The following is a 26,000-nucleotide window of genomic DNA, read 5'->3' on the forward strand; positions in this document are numbered from 1 at the left end:
TTCCTCCCCTTTTAAATTTTACATTGCTTAAAATTCATCATTTGAACATTGTAAATAAACCTTTGTTCTTGTTTTAACTGGTAAAATAATGGTGAAAAAAAAATAAAATGTTATCTTGCTTTTTCATTGGCATTTTGGCATTTTTATTTTGACCTGAAACATATTGCACTTGAAAAAGAAAATCAGCTATTTATTCACTTCAAGATATTTGCTCTTGTTTTTTTGTATTTTACCATTGGAAAAAAAATGTTCTTTTAGACTGTTTTTCCTTTGGGTAAAAATGTGACTTCTTAAAAACTTTTCCAAACACATCCAATAAGTCTGACCCAGTAACTGTCAAAAACCCAAACTACCCAAAACGACAAGAATCCAGATAAACATTCCCTCTCCAGCGCGCTCCCTGTGTGTAGACGTTGCTTTCCGCAGCAGCAGCAGCAGCAGCAGCAGCAGCAGCAGCAGCAGCAGCAGCAGCAGCAGCAGCAGCAGCAGCAGCAGCAGCAGCAGCAGCAGCAGCAGCAGCAGCAGCGTGGGCTCAGAGGTTGTCTCCGGGCTGGTACTGAGGCTCCGTGGCAGTGAAGTAGTCCTCCAGAAAGGCCTGCAGGTATTCGAAGGTGGGCCTCTCCTCCGGGTCCTTCTTCCAGCACTGCACCATGAGCTCGTGCAGCGACGGCGGGCAGTCCTGGGGGCACGGCATGCGGTAGCCCCTCTCCACCTGCTCCAGCACCTCCCGGTTGTTCATGCCTGCGGAGAAACCAGACGGGTCAAGGTCAACGTCGAAAGTGTTTCTGGAATCTTCCGCAAACGTGCACGATAGTCAAGTCCTCTAGTCTAGTCAAACAACGCTGATCAGACAGGAGAATCGTATAAGATTTATCACTCAATTTATGTTTTAAAGAATGCATCAAACTGGAACATTGGCATTGTTTTGGAATATAAAATATGATTGGATATTTTTCACGTGTGGATATTTAAGGACGAGGATGAACGCTGTGGTTTAGGTGAGTTATATAGTCATTATTTGACTTTTATTTGAGTTATTTTGTTTACCCCTGATGCTCTGCTTTATCGCCTGTTGCAGTATCTGTGGTGTTTTATGGTTAGGATACAATATCAGGCAGGTACCACACATATGAGGAGAACAACGGCTTCAAAATCCCAGTCATAGGATCCAAACTCGCTGGAGCCGTCACATTATTCTGTAGTAGTAGCACTGGCTTTAAAGGACAAATATGATGCATTATTTGTATTGTCATTGACCTTTAAACATGCTCTTGAGTAACTCTGCTTTGGCCTGTCACGTTTTAGAACTAAAAGAAAATGTTTGAAAAAGCCAAATGACTTCATGTCACTTTTCGCATGCTAAGAACAGACTTTGCGCTCCATCTACTGGCCACAGAGGGAATCACGGAGGAGAGAGAGATAAATGCTAGCTTGCCTCCAGCATGCTAATTGTTGAAATGATCGTAATTTGAGGCAAAAATGATCAGAACGAGTCTAGTGGTGATTTATGGACTTCTTTCTAAACAGAATTCATCAAACAAGCATTAATGAAGCTAAATGCTACTCTATGTATGTTTTTGATGAGGGAACAATGTTAGAACATGGTCAAAAGCAAAAGAAGTACATTTTGCATAATGTGTCCTTTAAGTTGGTCCTGACCAAGACGAGCACAAGATCTGGGGATGTGTCCTCAGCGCTCCTGACAGGTTTCCAGGACGACCAAACGCAGAGACATTTTCCAAAACAAGGACAATAAAATGTACCTCGCGTTGAAAATGTTGTTTTGTTTGTTTGTTTGGTCTGGAGGCGTGTCTGGGGGCGTGTCTGCAGCCAACGATTGCTTTGCCGGGAACAATGAGCGCCTTCACATCTCTGCTCCATGTGCATAGAGCTCAAGGTCACTATGACCTGTGTTCTGTGACATTTATTATTTGTGTGTCCCTTAAAATGAACTGATCTTTTTGAGCTGGTTTCTTTGTTTTTTAAATCGAGCAAAAATCCTTCAAAGAGCGATAATCCTGTGAACGTTGTGTCTGTGCTTTTAAACATGGTCATGTTTTAATCTCTAATAATGTCCTCTTTGACATTTGGATTTCATAATTTCACAGTCTTTGTTATAAAATGTGTTTTAGAGTCTGTATTGTCCAGATAACGATCAAAATACAGTTTATTTTTGATAGTCGACTAGTCATGATTCCCGGTCGATCATCGTAGCAGCTCTATTGATGTTTCATGCTCGTCATAGTTAATACATGTTTTTTATGTCTTATCACCTAATTGTGTGTTGTCACTGGACATAACACAATCTCTTAAAACATCTGTATCCACAATGATCTATGTCCCATCACATATTTGTGACATAACTTATATAAAAATGACTCATTTGATTTGGAGTGTTGAAGGATGAAGAGGAGAGATTGGCAGGTAAAGCCTCATGTTCACTCACCTGGGACGTGTCTGCATAATGCACAGTCTATAACCTACATTATGTAACACGCTGCTGCCTTTTATAGCTCTGAGCTGTGGAGCTCCTGGAGCAGACGCAGCGCTCACAATCTGCTGTATATGTTCTTACAGCTTTTGAGTCCATTTAGACAATATATACTTCAAATCGTCAATTTTCTATGTTATGGCTTAGAAATGGGGTTTAGGAAGTGGTGGAAAGTAATAAAGTATAAAAGGAAAGGGCAATTTTTAGTTATCTGTACTTTACTTTTACTTTACCACATTTGAGTGCAGTACTGTACTTTCTACTCCACTACAATTTTGAACTGGACTGACTCTGTGGCCGTCAACAATCTGCACAGCTTTATTAACAAGGAAGGTCTAAAGTTAACTGATATATTTGCTTTTTGAGTCTTCATTACCAGGTCAATCAGGGACTAAATCAAATCCTTTCGAGGCAAACGTCTGGATTATTGCTCTTTTAACTTGAGCTGAAATCCCGAGACACAAATAAGGCAGAAAACCTGGAGAAACTGGCAGCTGAACATAGCTGAGCCTCTAACGCAGATTTATAATTCAAGCTTAAATAGTGCGACCAATCCTAACATCTGGAAATCTGAATATGCACGCCGGTTGTTAAAAGGTGCCAATCTGGGTGATGTTAACAACTTACAGGTCTGTTTCTAAACTGTGTGTCACAGCAAACATTCTTGAAAAGCTTGTGTTGCCTTTTCATTGACTTATTTAAGGCTTTTGTCACTGTAGATCTTCAGCTTTTAATTAGAATCCTGGAGCAGCATCTCTGGCCATGTTCACAATGTGTAAAACTCCTCTTCTTTTTGAGTGTGACCAAGGGAGTGCCTCAGGGTTCCATTTTAGGACCAATTGTATTCTCCAAATATGTAAATAATCTTTGTGCTGAGCGTTCTGGAGTCATGAACCATTTTCATGCCCGTGATGTGGTACTTTACATGTGATGTGGTGAGTCATTACAGTCGGCTTTTGTCAGAGTTCAGTCTCACAGCCCCTAAAACTAGAAGTGAACGTCTCCATGGAGACAAACCTCCTGTTTGTGCCTCTTGCACAACCAGGCCAAGTTACAGTAAGAATACATGATTTTCAAGGTATTTTTTAGCCACAAATACCCCTGTAATTAGATAAATGAAAGACAGATGCATTTAATATCATATTGTGGAACATTTCAGGCAAATAATTATAATAATAATAATTGGATGTTTTGCCAAATGTGTGCAGCCCTATTATTATTATTATTATCATTATTGCATTTTGTCTTAGTTTGCTGTGATAATTATGGCTCTGATAATAGAGCTCATGCGCTGGCATTCTCTAATTCTACCATTCACATCGAGTGGAAGAAATATACAAACCTTGAATGTGTTTATTTGCCTTTTTGGCCTTATTTTTGTCTGAGAAGTTGTTGTTTTGGTCAAAATAACTATATGGCAAAATGGAAACTGAAAGTAGTTTCTCCTGTTGCTCTGACTGTGCAGTCAATGGCAGCTGCAATTTAGGACACTTTAACTCGCCTCACAACAATTATTTTCATCAATTATTTCTTATCATAACCTCATTTTGAAAGACAGTTGACAATAAGGAAACAAGCTCTAACATTGAAGGCCGTATTATGCCTCTAAAGCAGTGAAATGTCCGTTCTTCAGCGAGTCCAGCCCTCCGCAGCGCTCGTACCCGGATAGGGCGCTCGTATCTGGATAAGGTGCTTGTACCAGGATAGGGCGCTCGTACCAGGATAGGGCGCTCGTATATAGGGTGCTCGTATATAGGGCGGTTGTACCAGGATAGGGCGCTCGTACCAGGATAGGGCATAGGGCGCTCGTACCTGGATAGGGCATAGGGCGCTCGTACCAGGATAGGGCGCTCGTACCAGGATAGGGCGCTCGTATATAGGGTGGTTGTACCAGGATAGGGCGCTCGTATATAGGGCGGTTGTACCAGGATAGGGCGCTCGTACCAGGATAGGGCATAGGGCGCTCGTACCTGGATAGGGCGCTCGTACCAGGATAGGGCGCTCGTACCAGGATAGGGCGCTCGTACCAGGATAGAGTGCTCGTATATAGCCTGGTGCTCGTATATAGGGCGGTCGTATATAGGGCGGTCGTATATAGGGCGTTCGTACCTGGATAGGGCACTCGTACCAGGATAGGGCATAGGGCGCTCGTACCTGGATAGGGCATAAGGCGCTCGTACCAGGATAGGGCGCTCGTACCAGGATAGGGCGCTCGTACCAGGATAGGGCGCTCGTACCAGGATAGGGCGCTCGTACCAGGATAGGGCGCTCGTACCAGGATAGGGCGCTCGTACCAGGATAGGGCGCTCGTACCAGGATAGGGTGCTCGTATATAGCCTGGTGCTCGTATATAGGGCGGTCGTATATAGGGCAGTCGTACCTGGATAGGGCGCTCGTACCAGGATAGGGCGCTCGTACCAGGATAGGGCGCTCGTACCAGGATAGGGTGCTCGTATATAGCCTGGTGCTCGTATATAGGGCGGTCGTATATAGGGCAGTCGTACCTGGATAGGGCACTCGTCCCTTGGTCACCAGCTCCGTGAGCAGGATCCCAAACGACCACACGTCCGACTTTATGGTGAACTTCCCGTAGAGCGCCGCCTCTGGTGCCGTCCACTTGATTGGGAACTTAGCCCCTGGAAAAGAGCATTTAGATACACATGAAATCCAAACAGTTAAATAAGAAATAACATTTGTAAACAGTCTGAGAAAGCCAATGTGAATTCTAGGGCTGTAACTAAAAACTATTTCAGTCGACTGGTCAAAGGATTATTTCTATTGCACATTGAGACTTTTTAAATACATTATAAACCAAATAAAGGCTGAAATATGGAGACTGAAGGCTTCTAGATAGAGAATCTTTATGAATAAAGTGTATTGTGATAAAATGCCACAGTTCTAATCATAAAAGCTTGTTTCTTATGTGTTTGAGAGTCTGTCTAGTCCAGTCAAGGATTATGATTATTATAATATGATTAAGATTATTTTTTTATAGTCGACTAGTCACAACTAGTTTATTAATCGTTGCAGCCCTAACCAATACCAATGAGTCTTGTATTAAAATGCATTGAAACTACTATAGAGTTGTACCTTATACTTTAAACTGTATTATCCCCAAGGGCAGATTCTTTTCCACAAACACAGAACTCTTGGCTTATAAAGGTTATCATTACTTTCGCTCTACCTCAGCTTGAACTAATCTTGAAGTTAAATATATGTGCGGATCATCTAAAATATAAACATTATATGAAGTCACATTTCACTAAAACAAGCAGCAGATTGTCATTTACAAGTTGTATTTTTGAAAAGTGGCTACATTGTGCTGCTCGGTGGTCAAGTGGATTACATATGTGATTTAAGTGAGCTCCCTGCAGCGCTGTGAGTATGAATCTGGCTCTCGACAGTTTGCTGCATGTCCTTCCCCAGTCTCACCCCATTTCACACTGCACTGTCTTGTCAAAAAAAAACTTAAAAAAGAAACATGGCCATGTGACATTTAGAACTCTACATATGTCACTCTGAGTCTTCATTTTTCAAACAATCACAACTGAGTGGGCGGGGATATGGGGTGGGTGAAAACAGGACATTTTCTGAGCACTGGAGCCTCAGTTGCAGAATACTGGATCAACCCAAACATACAAGAATCAATCAAAATAAAAGTAATAAGTTTAAAAGCTCATGAAAGATGATTTTGTATAATACTGTGTGTCCCCTTTAATATTTTATTGTTTTATAAAAAACTACCAAGAGTCTGGTTTGGCCCTGACACATTAGAGCGTACATACTCTGGCTCCACATGTGTACCACATGTGTACCACATGTCTGTGCCACTCGTCTGTGCCACTCGTCTGTGCCACTCGTCTGTGCCACTCGTCTGTGCCACTCGTCTGTGCCACTCGTCTGTGCCACTCGTCTGTGCCACTCGTCTGTACCAGCGTCTGTGCCACTCGTCTGTGCCACTCGTCTGTGCCACTCGTCTGTACCACCGTCTGTACCACCGTCTGTACCACCGTCTGTACCACCGTCTGTACCAGTGTCTGTACCAGTGTCTGTACCAGTGTCTGTACCACCGTCTGTACCACCGTCTGTACCACCGTCTGTACCAGTGTCTGTACCAGTGTCTGTACCAGTGTCTGTACCAGTGTCTGTACCAGTGTCTGTACCACCGTCTGTACCAGTGTCTGTACCAGCGTCTGTACCAGCGTCTGTACCAGCGTCTGTACCAGCGTCTGTACCACCGTCTGTACCAGCGTCTGTACCAGCGTCTGTACCAGTGTCTGTACCAGTGTCTGTACCAGTGTCTGTACCAGCGTCTGTACCCGCGTCTGTACCACCGTCTGTACCACCGTCTGTACCCGCGTCTGTACCACCGTCTGTACCACCGTCTGTACCACCGTCTGTACCACCGTCTGTACCAGCGTCTGTACCACCGTCTGTACCACCGTCTGTACCACCGTCTGTACCAGCGTCTGTACCAGCGTCTGTACCCGCGTCTGTACCACCGTCTGTACCACCGTCTGTACCAGCGTCTGTACCAGCGTCTGTACCACCGTCTGTACCACCGTCTGTACCCGCGTCTGTACCACCGTCTGTACCACCGTCTGTACCCGCGTCTGTACCACCGTCTGTACCACCGTCTGTACCACCGTCTGTACCACCGTCTGTACCAGCGTCTGTACCAGCGTCTGTACCAGCGTCTGTACCACCGTCTGTACCCGCGTCTGTACCACCGTCTGTACCAGCGTCTGTACCCGCGTCTGTACCACCGTCTGTACCCGCGTCTGTACCACCGTCTGTACCACCGTCTGTACCACCGTCTGTACCACCGTCTGTACCAGCGTCTGTACCAGCGTATGTACCAGCGTCTGCCTCTGCTCTGCCTGAACATTCCATTCTCTCAGTCCTGTACTTTACTCTAAATGTGGACCGTGTGTGGTTCCATGTGCCAAGCGCTGACCACAGCCTCTTCTGTTTTCCACTGCATTTGTGCTTGTAAAAGTCTGCAGTCCCAGGCGAAACTCACTGGAGGAAACAGGGGACTTTATAGATTATGTTTAAAGTTTAAAAATGAGCTGGAGGGCAGGTCAGGATTCTATGGTGCAATTTGCCTTTTGACAGTCAAAATGTATGTGTTGACCCAGAGGTTAACAACTTTGTAATTACTGGGCCTATTGTGCATAAAGTTGAGCATAAAATATGTGGACCCATTGACTAAAAGAAATTTAGAGCGAAAAATAAACTTTGTAGAGCTGTTAAATGGGCAGATCTCTGGAACAGCTGTGCAGATGAACCCAAATGAAGAGAAATATCAAGAGTTTTGTTCATATCTATCACTTTTCCTGGACAGCTCCACAGAAAAACCAGAAAACTTTCTTGAAACTTTCCGTCTACATTAATCCTGGCTTCCTTTGCTTACCCTGTCTGGCGGTGTACTCGTTGTCCTCGATGAGCCGGGCCAGTCCGAAGTCTGCGATCTTGCACACCAGGCTGTCCCCCACCAGGATGTTAGCCGATCGGAGGTCTCTGTGGATGTAGTTCATCCTCTCGATGTAGGCCATGCCCGCGGCCACCTGCACCGCACACGGGGGGAGACAGACGCTTTCATTAAATGAACACAACACTGCAAAAAGAAAAGTCCAGTTGCTTCAAAGTTGGGCTACCTGATGTAGAAAGTAGGAAGTAAATACATTACACCCTCCCATTGCCTTGCTTCGGCCCCTCCTTCTATCCCTTGAGCTCTGGGCAAGCTGTGCGTAAATAAGTTCATCCCTTTCATTTATTCATATTGATCTTCAACCTCCAAGTTTGTTACCTTTGTTTACCTTGCATCTATATTATCATTTACCATAATCATTTCCCCTTTGTACTTCCCAGAGCCACTGAGACGCCGCTTCAGTCCTTTCCTGCCAAATCTCCCAGAAAGACCAATAAAAACCCTCTCAATAAATGTTTGAACCAGACTTTGGTTGTTGTTCCATAAATATTCATTTTGTTGAATGCTGTACCTGAAATCAGAATTAAGGATAATCCCATGTAACAGGGTTAGAGCAGTTTTTCAGCACAGCCAATCCGTTGTCATCCCAAACATAACAGCGAAGTATCAGGCTCTTTCCACCAGGTTCGTGATCGTGACCATGTATTTTGATGCCAAACTCTACATTTGACCCACCCTTCGATGCCATTGGAGCAGTGAGCTGTTGCGTACAGCACTTTGGGACCCAGATCTTCATCTAGTCTTGATCAGGTCCTTAGCTGGAAGATTGTATCTATGGTGCATGTTTTAGGTTGAAACTCCCACACACTGTCTCACTCTTCATTCATTTATGAACAGGACGTTTCAGTCCCTCTGACCTTCAGCTAAGTGCCTTTTCTCCTACGCAAGTGAGCAGAGTCTGTCAGAAACACAGAAACCCACCCAGACACAGGTAGAAGCAACTGCAACCAATAGTGCTTTCATTTGGTTTAACCCAAAATGTGCACAATAGGGAAAAATCCTCCAGCTTCAGTAGTCCTGACAAAGACTAGCACAAAGCTCTGGAGATGGGTCCCCGAGCGACCACTGCTCCTGAGCAGATGGCCCAGCGGCATTGAAGGATGGGTCACACGTAGAGGACACATTAGTGGGTGGGACGTAGTGGGTGTTTGATTGGTGGATGGCAAAGTACAGTTAACAACCAACAAGTCAGATTTCAATCTATTTTGTGTCAAGTGAACAAAAGAACTACAGAAGCAAATGGTCTCCCCCAAAATATTGAATCACAAACACATTTAGTGTTCTCTGCATTCAAACTAAATTCCTCAGCGAAATCCCTCATCCGAACTGCCCGACATGCACATTAAAGCAGCAGAATATCCTCTGTGAACCAGGAAGTAACGCTGGTGCCCAATATAAGCGTGAAGCCCAAACTCTGAAGCCTCTTAAAGTTGTGAAAAACTCTTATTTATTTATAGTTATTAGCATTCTAGGAGTGCGTTTTACACATTTTTTTAGTCCTGTGGTTTTTGTCTTCTTGACTTCTTGACTTCTAGACCTACCTGAGCGGCCATGTCCACTAGGTTTGGAAGCTTGAGTCCTCTGCCCTCTCCGTCCTTCAAGAAGTCCAGCAAACTTCCTAAAAAGAGAAAAAAAAAATCAATCATTAATTTCCACCTTTATCTATATAGTCTTCTCAGAACTCATCCAAAGTGCAGGAGCCATGACAATAGACATAACTCCTGCTGAGTTCTTATATTGGGGATCATCTCAAAGCTCCGGGCAGGTGCTGTGCCCGAATAAATATGCAAAACCTCATCTGACAGAGAACTCCAGAGTATGAGGTATTTCCAGAAGCCCTGAAATAACCGAAGCAGCTGCAGATACAGTACAGGACTCATTAGACTTACTTTTACCAAGTCCCAAAGAAGAAGCCAGCAAAATGGGACGGTAGGAAGGTAACAACATGCAACATTAAAAATAACCTCGTTGTATCTTTGCCGTTCGTAGTCGTTCTAAATCGCCGTGTGTCGGTCGATGAAACTACATCGACCACGAGCTTTTGTTCTAGTCGAGTCCGCCACCAACAGAACAATGCATTAGTATTCGTAATGACAGTTCTACAGTCTTCCCAACACTGCCGTAGTTCAATCCAAAAAATCCCGACTGATACTGAATTTATAGACTACTAAAACTCATCAATCAAAGACAGCTTATTAGAACTAACTAAAACAACTACTACTAGACCTGTATTTAAATGTGATTATATTATGTGGACGGCAAAAAGACATAAGAGTTACAGGACTAGTTTTGCCTGACACGCTAGCCCCGCCCACATTCTGTTCGAATGCGTAAGGGTCTGGAATCGGAGTCAGAGCCCATGAAATTGTCGGGAATCCATTTACAATCTCAGTCAGAGGTTTTAACGCGTCCCGGCTCGTGGCCCGGCTCGTGGCCCGGCTCGTGGCCCGGCTCGTGGCCCGGCTCGTGGCCCGGCTCGTGGCCCGGCTCGTGACCCGGCTCGTGACCCGGCTCGTGGCCCGGCTCGTGGCCCGGCTCGTGACCCGGCTCGTGACCCGGCTCGTGACCCGGCTCGTGACCCGGCTCGTGCCCCGGCTCGTGACCCAGTGTTTACTTCTGCTCTCGCTTCGGTTTGAACAATCAGGAAAGTCCGCTCTACTTGCCATGATGAACGTGCGTTAGATGCGGTTATACGAAGGGCGTCATCGCGATTCAGGAAACATTTTCTGCGTTCAGGGACGGATAACGCGGAACACGCCTTGTTGACATGGGCTACGTAATATCGGGTTAAGCGCGTCGCGTTTTTTGCGTCATTCATGATTGCAATATAATTTGTAAACACAGGATTTTCACCATATGAAATGCTGGGGTTAATATGTTTGTGAGAAGAAACATCACAATTTTACGAGAATGAACATCTCGTAGATCACCGTTTATAAAGTACGTGACCGTCTTTGATACACGGCTCGCTCCATCACGCAACAACAAATACTGCAAATCCTCTAGTGTGCGACCGACTTTTAAACACCGAGATTGAAAAGAACTTTGACTTGTTACGACACTTTCTTTGCTTCTACAATTCTCACGATTACAATTCCGCGTTTCTTATGCCCGTTTGTGACCCGACTCATCACATTTATCACATATCAGTCACTAATTGTGCGGAGATTTGAATACCCATGATCTATCGCCATGGAAACCCCTCCCCCTCTCCTCACCCCGGTGCGTGTCGCAGGTAAAGCACGCGGCTGGACATGAATGATTCAGCGTGGCGTGGGAGTGCTGGCAATACATGTATGTAATATTGATATGTGCGTGTACCTTTGCTCATGTACTCCGTGACGATGTAGATGGGCTCTTCGGACACCACGGCGTACAGCTGCACCAGTTTGTCGTGTCGGAGCTTCTTCATGATCTGAGCCTCCTCCAGGAAGGACTCGGGGGACATGGTGCCCGGCTTCAGGGTCTTCACTGCCACTTTGGTCGTGCCGTTCCAGGTGCCTGAACCAAAACACACGTGCAGGGCTAGGATCAGAGAAAAGGCACTTGACGAGGTTTCTGTGATGACTTGTGTCCATATTATGATTATTATTATGATGATTATGATGATTATCAGTATCATTATCAGAGCAGATACCGATACCACTTGGTTTTATATAATAATATGCCTGAATTGTACCATGGTGTCATCTTAAACTCAATCTAAAAGTAAAAATGTATGTGCAAAGAAGCTAAAATGTAAACAATGTATTTGAAAGTGCACTCAAATGTAGGTGTATGGTTATTTTGAGGTAGTAAATGGAAAGGAGAGTCAAGATTTTGAAACTAATGTGCACCAAAATCAACAAAATCTGAATCATTTTGTCATGAATTTGTCATGAATGTGTCATGAACTTACAAACATGGACACACTTATTTACTGCCTTACTTCAGGTCAGTAACGCCTCTCTCTCCCTGTCACATGTCCACACCAGGTCCACTCTCATGACTGTATTCAAGACTTTGTTGATTAGGTCTTTGTTAGAGATCATTTCTGGCCTCAAACATTTACAGAGCTGCATCCTAAATCAAGTAAACCAGGTCTAACTGGGACAAAACAAGGTCTACACTAGGACAAGTTCTGTTTGTAGTAGCCCTGTACTACACTTCAGTCACAGAAGATAAAATATTGCTCAAATCTGTGCCTGATTGTAAGTATGTGAATATCAGCTCTAGAATAGATGACCCAAGCATAAGTATGCTTTGCAGGACCGCCCAGCTCTACCACTCCTCATACTATAATACTGAGACTCTCTGCTAGTACTACTACTTCATAGTACTACCACCCTCCTCTAGCATGACTACCGTAGTACACTTCAATACCTCCCAAATCTGTGTGCCTGACTGTAGGTAACAGTATCTGGGTGTTAGCTGCAGATGACCCTCTTCCCTGTGTGTGCATGGGGCAGTAGTAGTACAAGTACACAACGGTACACACCCATCCAGACTTCTCCAAACTGGCCGTTGCCCAGACGCTTGATGAGCTGCAGAGACTCCCTGGGGATCTCCCACACGTCTTTGGTTTTGACGGACAGGTCGGTGAGGCGGGGCATGCCCTTGTGACAGGGCACGATGAGGCGGCAGCATAGCCCGGCCGCCCTGGCTGCAACCACAGACCACAGAGCGAGGTTATTATGGGCTGAAGCGGAACTCATCATTTACTTTCATTGTACATGCTGTCGAACAATGAGCTGTAGAGCACATATATACATATATATATATATATATATATATATATATATATATATATATATATACATATATATATATATATATATATATATATATATATATATATATATATATATATATATATATATATATATATATATATATATATATATATATATATATATATATATATATATATATATATATATATATATATATATATATATATATATATATATATACACTAAAATATGATCATTATCTGATTTATCCGATTACTGAAATGTCATGTAAACGTTTCAATCTGATGCGAGTAATCTGTTTAGTGCTCGTGCGTGTGCGGAGTTTGACAAGGAAAATTAAGTAAAAATGTTAAACTGATTTGTTCAGAATGTTAAAGATTGAAAGAGTCATTTTAAAATTAATTGTATTGATCAGATGCAGATGTAAACACAGGCCTTATTGGGTTATATGATTATTCTACTAATCACATTTTTTCCATCCATGTACAACATTTTGATTTCATCCTGTAAAAGAAACTCTAAATTACATAGATTGAAGGGTAGAAAAGTTACTATTTTTTACTGTATTTTTTCTTCTTTCAATCAACATTTAACTTTTAACGCCAGCCGCAAAAAACAGTTAAATGTTCAAATCTAATGTTATTGTTTTTTAAATTTAAAACATTTGCCCAGAAAAAAGGCACAACATAAGATTTTCAAATAAGTGGCTCATAAAAATTGCACACGTTTGAATACACATGAAACATAAGTTTAGGGAGGTTAATATTATAAGGATCAAGTGAATTCCTCCACCATGACATTAATAAAGTTCTGTCTTATCTCGTTTTCCAAAAATCATGAAATATTCCAAGCAGTGCCTTCAATAATCCGTGAATAATTATGACTTTTGCGTTAAGATTCAGCCTTTACATCCGATCCACAGCCAGCCCTCTGTCAGCAAAGAGTATATGACTTGTCTTTAAAAGTCTGTATTGTATTGTATTTTGAATGTAAATGTACCGGAGTAGTGCTGGACCAGCTGCTGCAGCGTCTCAAACTGTGCTCTGGTGGTGATGTAGTAGCCTCCGTTGTCCAGCTTTCGGATTTTGTAGTGCTTTACGTGGTCTCCTTTGATGTCGTCCCAGTCTTGGATAGACAGAGAGTAGGCCCCTAAAGGAAAAGAAACAAAAGAAAACATTATCACGGCACAGGGTTATAGTGTCAAAAGTAATGTGTGCACACCCTTAAACTAATACTTTGTTTAAGCATATTTTGATTTTGTTACAGCACTCAGTCTTTTTGGACAGGGTCGATCAGCATGGCACATCTTGACTTGTAATATTTGCCCGCTCTTCATTGGAGAAACGTTCCAAACCTGTCAGATCAAGAGGGCATCTCCTGTGCACTGCCCTCTCTAGACCTCCCACAGGCCATTCTTTTGTTGATTTGGATGTTTGCTTTGGGTCATTGTCGTGATGAAAGATGAAGTTCCTCTTCAGGTTTGTAGAAGCCTGAAGGATTTGTGCCAACATTGACTGGTCTTTGTTCATAATCTCCTCCATCTTGACAAAAGCCCCAGTTCCAGCTGAAGTAAAACAGCTCCACAGTGTGATGCTTCATTGTGGGTGTGAGGCTTCACTGTGGGTGTGAGGCTTCACTGTGGGTGTGATGCTTCACTGTGGGTGTGATGCTTCACTGTGGGTGTGAGGCTTCACTGTGGGTGTGAGGCTTCACTGTGGGTGTGACGCTTCACTGTGGGTGTGACGCTTCACTGTGGGTGTGAGGCTTCACTGTGGGTGTGAGGCTTCACTGTGGGTGTGATGCTTCACTGTGGGTGTGAGGCTTCACTGTGGGTGTGAGGCTTCACTGTGGGTGTGATGCTTCACTGTGGGTGTGATGCTTCACTGTGGGTGTGATGCTTCACTGTGGGTGTGAGGCTTCACTGTGGGTGTGAGGCTTCACTGTGGGTGTGAGGCTTCACTGTGGGTGTGAGGCTTCACTGTGGGTGTGAGGCTTCACTGTGGGTGTGACGCTTCACTGTGGGTGTGACGCTTCACTGTGGGTGTGAGGCTTCACTGTGGGTGTGAGGCTTCACTGTGGGTGTGAGGCTTCACTGTGGGTGTGAGGCTTCACTGTGGGTGTGACGCTTCACTGTGGGTGTGAGGCTTCACTGTGGGTGTGAGGCTTCACTGTGGGTGTGAGGCTTCACTGTGGTGTGATGCTTCACTGTGGGTGTGAGGCTTCACTGTGGGTGTGAGGCTTCACTGTGGGTGTGAGGCTTCACTGTGGGTGTGAGGCTTCACTGTGGGTGTGAGGCTTCACTGTGGGTGTGAGGCTTCACTGTGGGTGTGAGGCTTCACTGTGGGTGTGACGCTTCACTGTGGGTGTGAGGCTTCACTGTGGGTGTGAGGCTTCACTGTGGGTGTGAGGCTTCACTGTGGGTGTGAGGCTTCACTGTGGGTGTGACGCTTCACTGTGGGTGTGACGCTTCACTGTGGGTGTGACGCTTCACTGTGGGTGTGAGGCTTCACTGTGGGTGTGACGCTTCACTGTGGGTGTGACGCTTCACTGTGGGTGTGAGGCTTCACTGTGGGTGTGAGGCTTCACTGTGGGTGTGACGCTTCACTGTGGGTGTGACGCTTCACTGTGGGTGTGAGGCTTCACTGTGGGTGTGAGGCTTCACTGTGGGTGTGAGGCTTCACTGTGGTGTGATGCTTCACTGTGGGTGTGAGGCTTCACTGTGGGTGTGAGGCTTCACTGTGGGTGTGAGGCTTCACTGTGGGTGTGATGCTTCACTGTGGGTGTGAGGCTTCACTGTGGGTGTGAGGCTTCACTGTGGGTGTGAGGCTTCACTGTGGGTGTGACGCTTCACTGTGGGTGTGAGGCTTCACTGTGGGTGTGAGGCTTCACTGTGGGTGTGAGGCTTCACTGTGGGTGTGAGGCTTCACTGTGGGTGTGACGCTTCACTGTGGGTGTGACGCTTCACTGTGGGTGTGAGGCTTCACTGTGGGTGTGAGGCTTCACTGTGGGTGTGAGGCTTCACTGTGGGTGTGAGGCTTCACTGTGGGTGTGAGGCTTCACTGTGGGTGTGATGCTTCACTGTGGGTGTGAGGCTTCACTGTGGGTGTGAGGCTTCACTGTGGGTGTGAGGCTTCACTGTGGGTGTGACGCTTCACTGTGGGTGTGAGGCTTCACTGTGGGTGTGAGGCTTCACTGTGGGTGTGAGGCTTCACTGTGGGTGTGACGCTTCACTGTGGGTGTGAGGCTTCACTGTGGGTGTGAGGCTTCACTGTGGGTGTGACGCTTCACTGTGGGTGTGAGGCTTCACTGTGGGTGTGAGGCTTCACTGTGGGTGTGAGGCTTCACTGTGGGTGTGGTGTTCTTTTGGACTTATGGCTATCAGACACAACACATTTTCCCACATGCTTTTGGGAGACTTCAAATGTGTCCAAAATGTCAAACTTAGCCTGGCTCGGATGTTTTTCTTTGTAAGAAAAGGCTTTGGTCTTGCCACCCCAAGAGCCCAGACATATGAAGACTATGGGAGATTGTTGTCACATGTACTACTCACAGCCAGTACTTCCAGTACTTCCTGCAGCTCTTTCATGTTGCTGTAGAACTCTGGGCAGCTTCACTGACTGGTTTCCTTATTATTTCATCAGCTTTGGAGGGACGTCCAGTTCTTTCTAATGTCACTGTTGTGCCATATTTCCTCCACTTGATGATGACTTCGCTGTGTTCGCTCTAAAGCCTTTCTTTTGTGCCCGTCTCCTGACCGAGACCCTTTAACAGTGAGATCCCTCTGATGCTTTGGACGCTCTCTGTGGACCGTGGCTTTGGCCGTAAGATGCCACTGAGAAAATCAGTCAGGAAAATCCTACTAGAACAGCAGAACTTTATTGGGGGTTCATCAGAGGCAGTTTAAATGATGGCGGCGTGTACTGACCCTGTTTAACATGAGTTTGAATGTGATTGGTTGATTCTGAACACAACCACACCCCCAGTTATAAGAGGGCGTGCACACTTATGCAACCTCATCATTTTAGGTTTGTTTTAAATGTTTATCTTGGTCTCGGTTTTTATTTTTTTATCACAAACCCTGACATTTTAACAGCTGTGTTTCAACTTTTTAAATCCACTGTATTTACATTGATTACTTTAAAAATCAGCACCACAACATGTATTATAATGTAAGGCTATGCTATATGTATTATCCAGAATCTGATTATTTTTGAAGAACTGCAGTACATACAAGGCAGGGGCTCAAAACTCAACACTCAAACTTCAAATGCAGGAAATATAGGATTACTCAAAGTAGCTTTTTAGTCTGTGGGGAGTATTTCCTCTATAGGTCGGCAGCTCTGTGTTAACTAATACAACCTGACTAATAGAACTGATGTGTTATTTGGTCTCTGCAGCGCATTGATGCTTCTGTAGTTTTCACTTTTATTTGAACAAAACCCCTGGCGTGAGTCTGTAGTTTGTCATCTCTGCTGATCTAAAACACGTGTAATGTTCTCATGGCTGATTCTTGCCTGTTGCAGTTGAACGTCTCTCCTCGTCTGCTCCTGTCTTTAATCGCGCTGCCCTGTTTACGTGACCTCTGAATAAGGACTAGAAGAGGCCGGGACCTTTTGCACCGAGTGGTTTTGGGAGAATCGGTCCATGGCACCTCAATCAACGTGCGCTTTCGGACGATGGATTTAAATTGAACGAGGCAACTTATCCACTTGTCCTGGCGGGCGTGTGAACACAGTGACTGAAACACATCCTTTTTTATAGTGCACAACTTGAACACAAAGAATTTAAAGTGCTTTATACAGAATAAGAAAAGATAAAATATCAAAAAAATACAAACATGAATAATAACAAATATTAAAAGGATCTGTAAGAACACTTCAAATACAGAATTTGTGATATTTGTCAGATCCTCCAAAATCTTTCCTAAAAAGTGAGAGATGTGAAAGTGTGATTCCGCTAAACATGAATGAGTGACACTGGTATGTTAGTTTCAATGCATGTGTCCTTTCAGATATTTTATTATTTATTCAGTTTAGTTCACCTGGTACAAACCCAGTGAGATCGAAACCCCTTTTTTCAAACTGAGTCCAGATGACTACAACTGAAGCTTTTTCTACCCTTTTTCAAGGGTTGACCTGAGGCAGAGCACACACATTTTAAAACATTACACACATTACAAACAAAAAACATTTGATAAAAGAAAACAAAATCTACATTAAAAACACACAGATTTTTTTTTGTCTTTTGAATTCTAACAAAAACTCTTAATTGAGACCAATTCCCTCAATCTCAACTCTATCTGAAAGGAGTTCCAAGATGCAGGAGCAGCATAGGACAGAGCAAGCTTCTCCCAGTCAGTCCTCACACGAGGGACAGACAAACCAAACAGGTCATAATGACCCTCCGCTCTCTGCACAGGGCACACGAGTATGAAGCTGCACACGAGTATGAAGCTGCACACGAGTATGAAGCTGCACACGAGTATGAAGCTGCACACGAGTATGAAGCTGCACACGAGTATGAAGCTGCACACGAGTATGAAGCTGCACACGAGTATGAAGCTGCACACGAGTATGAAGCTGCACACGAGTATGAAGCTGCACACGAGTATGAAGCTGCACACGAGTATGAAGCTGCACACGAGTATGAAGCTGCACACGAGTATGAAGCTGCACACGAGTATGAAGCTGCACACGAGTATGAAGCTGCACACGAGTATGAAGCTGCACACGAGTATGAAGCTGCACACGAGTATGAAGCTGCACACGAGTATGAAGCTGCACTGCCACATATAACTTTATACACTAAAAGCATCTAATGTGTGAACCTCCTGCACCAAAGAAGCCACTCCAGCCTCGGCATAATAAGCCAGTTGTTTCTCAGAGCTGCATAAGAACAGAAGTGACAAAATGACAACATATTTTATCCAGTTAATTATTATTATTTGCTATAGACGTAGCTTTTGACCTGCTATAACGCTCTAAGTTCCAATGCTCTGTGTGAGGACAGGCTGCAGTGTTTATACAGTCAGTTACATACAAAAGGTGTGAGCGACTTAACGCAACAAAGTTAATACAAACAGAGAAATGTATGCTGATGATTAAAACAAGGCTACTGACGATTGTATATAATATGGCAATTATTAAGTGCTGATGACAAGAATGTTGACGTTCCCGTTTTCAAATATTACTGTTGCTTTTGCCATTTGGCTTTAGTGTTTTTGGCATATCACTAGTTTGTCGTCTGCCCACTCCAACCTGTTTGTACCAGCCGCGGCGCACTGAAACTCAAGGATTCGCTTTGCCTCGGGTTTCATTTCCAAACTTCTAGCAAAAACACGCAACATTCAAAATCCAAAAGCGAAAAAAATAAAATTAAAAAAGCGAAAACAGACAAGATAGAAGATAAAAAAGTGGTTTATTCTAGTATAGACATATGTGGATTGGTGTAATTGGTATATTGTCGAGCTTTGTGGGTTTGAGACATCTAATATAGGCTGTATATGGAGGTTCAAATCACCCTCACGGATAAGGGTTCCCTCATAATGGTTGATGGGACAATAGTATAGAAAGAGTCATCAGTTCTCAGTAAAAAAAAAATAGATTACATTGATGATATTAAAGAACTTTGGAATCTGTATAACGCTGGACGATTTACTCTTTAAGGAAAGAAATATCTAAACAGAAAATCCCCAAAAATGTAACATTAAACTTTTTTTTTTCTTCCTGTCCTCGAGCTCCATGTTAAACTATGGAGAACATGTCAATCTTTACTTTATTTGGTAAACGCCTCTAATAATTCCAGTAGAGTTTGTTTATACCTTTGGTGGTCTCGCTCTCTCGGATAAGGAAAGTGCCTCGAGCGTTGCCGTTGGACAGGAGTTGCCTCTCTGCATCCTTCCGGCCTAGTTTTCCAAAATACCAGCTGTACGCAGAAGAGGAAACATGAAAACAAATATAACTCATGGAACTGATGATTTCCTCGCACATGTGGAGTACAGTTGGACTCACTCTTCCGCCTGGATGGAGTCCACGGGGGCCACGTAGTTACTGGGAATGTAGCCGGTCCCTCCTGTGGTGAGAGAGCGCGCCTCCCACCAGTCGCCCTCCCTGGAACAGAGCAGAACCTTATTTCAGATTTTATTCGGTGAAATGTGCTGCTAAACAAATACAGAAGTAGTAGTAGTTTTGAAGATAAGCGTGTGGGTATGCAACATGGCTTTCTGTTACTGCTACTATTACTAATACTGCTGCTACTACTACTTAGGGCTCCTCTTTATCCCTTTTATACATAATAAAATGAGAGAACTTCCTTGGTACCCTACAAAATAAAACAAAACACATGATATCCTGATGAAATGCAAATAAAACATACAATAAAACAATCAGTACAATTTACAAATACCTAAAAAAACACAAATACAATGTTTATGTTTGTATGTATGTTTTAATGTCACTTAAATTACTGTGACAAAATGTATATTGAAATACTGCAGTATGAATAGAACAATAACTTCAAATATTGTGCAGCCCTACTACAAGACTGGACGTGACCAATTGTCTCTTTAGAACAACCCAAAATGCAGATAAAAACCTATAATTCTGATATATTGAGGTCATATACAACAGTGGAACAGGGAGATGTGTTTTTGATCATATAAAAATGAACAAACCTCAACAACATCTTGATAAAGTGCACAGAAGATATTACAGAACTCAATTTGAACAAAAACCTCAGTTAGAAACACTTTTTTGTACAAGTCATTGATAAAAGAGGTTTTGCCGTCATGATTTATGACTATTAGGAATGTAAATATATTGGTCAAATGAATCTGTGTCGATGATCCACTGTTAAGCCACTTCTATGACTTACGTGCTGTTGAGGATCTGGAAGCGCTCGCCCTTCCTGAAGCTGAGGTCATCTTCGGTGCGGGCTTCGTAATCGTAAAGCGCCACAAACAGAGTCACTCCTGTAAACAGACAACAGCAGACGTGTGGTGTGAGGCGGGACGCGCTCAGGTGATGTCACGTTCTGCAGCGGCGCCTACGGGCTGTTTACAGAGGCCACAGTGTGCTCGTGTCAAGAGATCCACCCGTACGGGCTTTGTCTAGTGTCCAGAGCACCAAAGGACTGTACATAATGAGAGATTACTCAGCTACTGTCTTTATAGAGCATGAGACTCGTATAAAAATGACAAAAATACATAAATATGACAATTAGACATCCACAAGTCGATTTAAGATTAGCCATGTTTTTTAGTTTTCTTTAGCTTTAGTCCAAGTGAAATTCTAGTTCAGCCCAGTTTTAACCTGGGATATAGTCTGTTCCAGTCCTAGTTTAATCATAGTTCAGTCCAAGTAACACTTGGATACCAACCGCCATAAAACAACAACAACAACAACAACAACAACAACAACAACAACAACAACAAGAATTACTCGTAGATGAATAGATAGTTTGGGATCTTTGCCAGAAATAGTTATGTTTTGTATACATTGATGCGATCTATATACTCAAATTATATAATTGTATAATGAACGAAAGCGTGTATTTTTAGAAATGCAAGAGCTAAATGTATGTACACATTATACATGAAGGTAGGCTCATAATAATATTTATTATTATTATTATTATATTGACAAAAGCGGTGATCATACATTTGTATTTGATGCTGTCGCTGCGACGCATTTAAATTAATTAAAGTTAGTTTCTTCTTCAGGGTTAAATGTTTCTTAAGATCCATAGTTTTATTATTATAGATTCACATCATCAACACTTTATATCACATTTAAACTTCTAATAGAAAAGATGGCATTAAGTTTAGAACTCTGAACTGATGTTTGTTTGTTTGTTTCACGATTATAAACAAGTTTAAAGATTAGAACAATTCTCCTGTAATTACTGATAGTCATAAAATAATATCATTATTACCTAAAGTTTGAAGCTCCAGCTGCAGAAGAAGAAGAGCAAAGAGCAGCAAGGTCCTCCTCATGTCTGACCTCTGACCTCAGACTCTGACCTCAGCCTCTGGCCTCAGCCTCTGACCTCTGGCCTCAGTCTCCCTCTCTGTCCAAACACAAAATGCCTCTCTCTTCTTCTTCTGCCTCCCTGTCTCTGCAGCTCTTACAAAGCCTCAGGTAACGTGACTCAGAGTCACTTGTTGCCAGGCAGGCTGTGTCAGAAAAAGTTCACTTTAAAGCTGCACTATGGGACATGCTCACTATGGGACATGTTCACTTTAAAGCTGCACTATGGGACATGCTCACTATGGGACATGTTCACTTTAAAGCTGCACTATGGGACATGCTCACTATGGGACATGTTCACTTTAAAGCTGCACTATGGGACATGTTCACTTTAAAGCTGCACTATGGGACATGCTCACTATGGGACATGTTCACTTTAAAGCTGCACTATGGGACATGCTCACTATGGGACATGTTCACTTTAAAGCTGCACTATGGGACATGTTCACTATGGGACATGTTCACTTTAAAGCTGCACTATGGGACATGCTCACTATGGGACATGTTCACTTTAAAGCTGCACTATGGGACATAATCACTATGGGACATGTTCACTTTAAAGCTGCACTATGGGACATGCTCACTATGGGACATGCTCACTATGGGACATGCTCACTATGGGACATGTTCACTTTAAAGCTGCACTATGGGACATAATCACTATGGGACATGTTCACTTTAAAGCTGCACTATGGGACATGCTCACTATGGGACATGCTCACTATGGGACATGTTCACTTTAAAGCTGCACTATGGGACATGCTCACTATGGGACATGCTCACTTTAAAGCTGCACTATGGGACATGCTCACTATGGGACATGTTCACTATGGGACATGTTCACTTTAAAGCTGCACTATGGGACATAATCACTATGGGACATGTTCACTTTAAAGCTGCACTATGGGACATGCTCACTATGGGACATGCTCACTATAGGACATGCTCACTATGGGACATGCTCACTATGGGACATGTTCACTTTAAAGCTGCACTATGGGACATGCTCACTATGGGACATGCTCACTTTAAAGCTGTACTATGGGACATGCTCACTATGGGACATGTTCACTATGGGACATGTTCACTTTAAAGCTGCACTATGGGACATGCTCACTATGGGACATGCTCACTTTAAAGCTGTACTATGGGACATGCTCACTATGGGACATGCTCACTATGGGACATGCTCACTATGGGACATGTTCACTATGGGACATGTTCACTTTAAAGCTGCACTATGGGACATGCTCACTATGGGACATGCTCACTATGGGACATGTTCACTATGGGACATGTTCACTATGGGACATGCTCACCATGGGACATGTTCACTATGGAACATGTTCACTATGGGACATGCTCACTTTAAAGCTGCACTATGGGACATGTTCACTATGGGACATGCTCACTATGGGACATGCTCACAATGGGACATGTTCACTATGGGACATGTTCACTATGGGACATGCTCACTTTAACGCTGCACTAAGGGACATGTTCACTATGGGACATGCTCACTATGGGACATGTTCACTATGGGACATGTTCACTATGGGACATGTTCACTATGGGACATGCTCACTTTAAAGCTGCACTATGGGACATGTTCACTATGGGACATGCTCACTATGGGACATGTTCACTATGGGACATGCTCACTATGGGACATGTTCACTATGGGACATGCTCACTTTAACGCTGCACTAAGGGACATGTTCACTATGGGACATGCTCACTATGGGACATGTTCACTATGGGACATGTTCACTATGGGACATGTTCACTATGGGACATGTTCACTATGGGACATGCTCACTATGGGACATGTTCACTATGGGACATGTTCACTATGGGACATGCTCACTATGGGACATGTTCACTATGGGACATGCTCACTATGGGACATGTTCACTATGGGACATGCTCACTATGGGACATGTTCACTATGGGACATGTTCACTATGGGACATGTTCACTATGGGACATGTTCACTATGGGACATGCTCACTATGGGACATGTTCACTATGGGACATGTTCACTATGGGACATGTTCACTATGGGACATTTCTCGTTTGTCTCTGACTGTTGCTTGTTCCAAACTAAAGCATTAAACTTATTTATCTTTTTTCTATTCCTCAAAACTACCGACACACATTGTAACTGACTTTCCTCTCCACAGATCTGACCTGACACTTGCAGTGCTGTTTACATCTTGTTTCTATGGAGATAAGTTTAATGCCATAAGGTGGAACCTTCCAGACAAAGCAATAACTAAGCAGACTCTCACTGTTAAAGCTCAAATGTAAAAAAGTGAAATACACGTTTAATACAACGTTTTGGGACAAATTAATTCAATATTAAGACTTATTGAGTGTTCGCGTCATAAACTATATCAGGATGTTTCACTTTCACCGATTTCAACAAGTTATACCTCTTTATGATCACTTTCACCGTCTTATTGCTGCTGTTGCTTTTGACATTTGTACATCTTGTACTTTTTTCAGTATTTGCTTATATTTTCCAGAATTATTTTTTTCAAATTATGGTTTAGTCAAAGTTTAGTCATGGTTTTGCTCAAATTTTGTCCTGGTTCAGTTCTCAAATTCGCTCAACTTGCCTATAACTAGCAGATATTTTAGCCTCATTTGCATGTCAAAGTGTAAAAAACAAGCCATTTAATCCAAATGAAAAGGAAGGAATGTGCATGAACTTCTGGTTATGTCAGATGGCCCACACATGGACCACCAATTACTACACTTCCAATGGCTTCATCAATACCAGCAGCAGCTCATGGGCCTCATGTGACGTTACACAGCTGTGCAAAGCAATGCTATCGATTCGTGTTATGTAAATGGGCCCCGGGGCCGTCTGGATGTGCAGCAGATGGCTCATACAAAGTGTTGGCCAGCCGAGGTCGCTAACATGGGCTGCTACATTTGGCTACAAATGTTAGCAAATACTGAACTGACCCAAATCTGAGTGGAGCGCTGCCATGTGCTGTGCAATGACAACATTTTGGGCGGAGGATTAACTGTCAACTGGTTCTTTTCACATTCCAATCTAGTAAAGTGTTTTAGCGTGTAAAGACAGTGGAGGTTGTGCATGTTTTAGGATTTAGTTTGGTCTTGGTTTAGTCCTGGTTTAGCCCTGGCTTAGCCCTGGTTTTGCCCTGGTTTTGCCCTGGTTTAGCCCTGGTTTTGCCCTGGTTTAGCCCTGGTTTTGCCCTGGTTTGGCACTGGTTTAATCATAGTTTAGTCCTGGTCCAGTTCTTTTTCTTTAGCCCCGGTGTGGTCCTGGTGTGGTCCTGGTTCGGCCCTGGTTCGGCCCTGATTTGGCCCTGGTTTAATCATAGTTTAGTCCTGGTCCAGTTCTTTTTCTTTAGCCCCGGTGTGGCCCTGGTTCGGCCCTGGTTCAGCCCTGGTTGGGCCCTGGTTGGGCCCTGGTTGGGCCCTGGTTCGGCCCTGGTTCGGCCCTGGTTGGGCCCTGGTTCGGCCCTGGTTCGGCCCTGGTAATCCTGGTTTAGTTCCCATTTAGACTTATTTTGCTTCTAGTTCGCCCCGTACCAAGGCAAACGTATAGAATTTGACCTGGTTTAGGTTAAGACCAGATAAAATACAGTAACTTCTGCACCATTCTAAGTACAATCCACACCCTTTATTGATCCGACGGAACACGTTTGAGCAGTGGGTCTGCAGCAGGTCCGTGTGCTTGGCTCTTGGCCTGAGGAGGTCCATATTTATAGGCCTGATGTTAGCTGACTCCGCAGAGGCCCTGTTCTTCATCAGAGAATAATCTCCCTTTAGGACAAACCTGTGGACACATGACAGGCCCCAGTCCATAACACCAACACAAAAAGACCAACCTGCTGAGTGCACATAACAGCTGACTGCCCTGCTCCTCACACGGCATTCAAACATGCTCGGAATCCTACAATCTTTACACAATTCTACACAGAGAATAAAGTCTAGATGGGACTGAGTGTTACTATAGATACCAAACATATCAGATGCTTGTCAGAATCTGCACAATAAAAGCATGATAATACAACTACAAATACTGTACTACAACTATAAATTAAATTTTCAATTACCATCAACAAGTGATCAACTGCTGCTAGTACTATGACAACTACTACTCTGGGGTGTTTCTAGGGAGGCATTGGCCTAAAATCTGATTGGCCAGATGCAATCCCTACAGCAAAAGAAGAGGAAATAGACAGCTATGTATTATACTATTCATTTCAAATTATCAA

At 43.6% G+C, this 26,000-nt stretch overlaps 1 protein-coding gene across 1 annotated transcript in view; it reads right to left on the reverse strand.

Annotated features, from left to right (window-relative positions):
* Positions 1-258: 258 nt before the first annotated feature.
* The window catches only part of fyna (FYN proto-oncogene, Src family tyrosine kinase a), a 49,985-nt gene continuing 24,243 nt past the window's right edge, over positions 259-26,000 (reverse strand). The window contains exons 3-12 of the mRNA XM_072458313.1: positions 20,591-20,687; positions 19,729-19,827; positions 19,539-19,642; positions 13,718-13,867; positions 12,463-12,627; positions 11,307-11,486; positions 9,527-9,603; positions 7,908-8,061; positions 4,996-5,127; positions 259-741 (exon numbers count right to left, since the gene is read on the reverse strand). Of these exons, the coding sequence (XP_072314414.1) occupies positions 533-741; positions 4,996-5,127; positions 7,908-8,061; positions 9,527-9,603; positions 11,307-11,486; positions 12,463-12,627; positions 13,718-13,867; positions 19,539-19,642; positions 19,729-19,827; positions 20,591-20,687 (1,367 nt within the window). The 3' untranslated portion in view covers positions 259-532. The remainder of the gene's footprint in view (positions 742-4,995; positions 5,128-7,907; positions 8,062-9,526; positions 9,604-11,306; positions 11,487-12,462; positions 12,628-13,717; positions 13,868-19,538; positions 19,643-19,728; positions 19,828-20,590; positions 20,688-26,000) is intronic.

The sequence above is a fragment of the Eucyclogobius newberryi genome, unplaced genomic scaffold, assembly GCF_026437365.1.
Source record: "Eucyclogobius newberryi isolate DKJ021-1_F unplaced genomic scaffold, fEucNew1.0.hap1 SCAF_21, whole genome shotgun sequence".
Classification (NCBI taxonomy): Eukaryota; Metazoa; Chordata; class Actinopteri; order Gobiiformes; family Gobiidae; genus Eucyclogobius; species Eucyclogobius newberryi.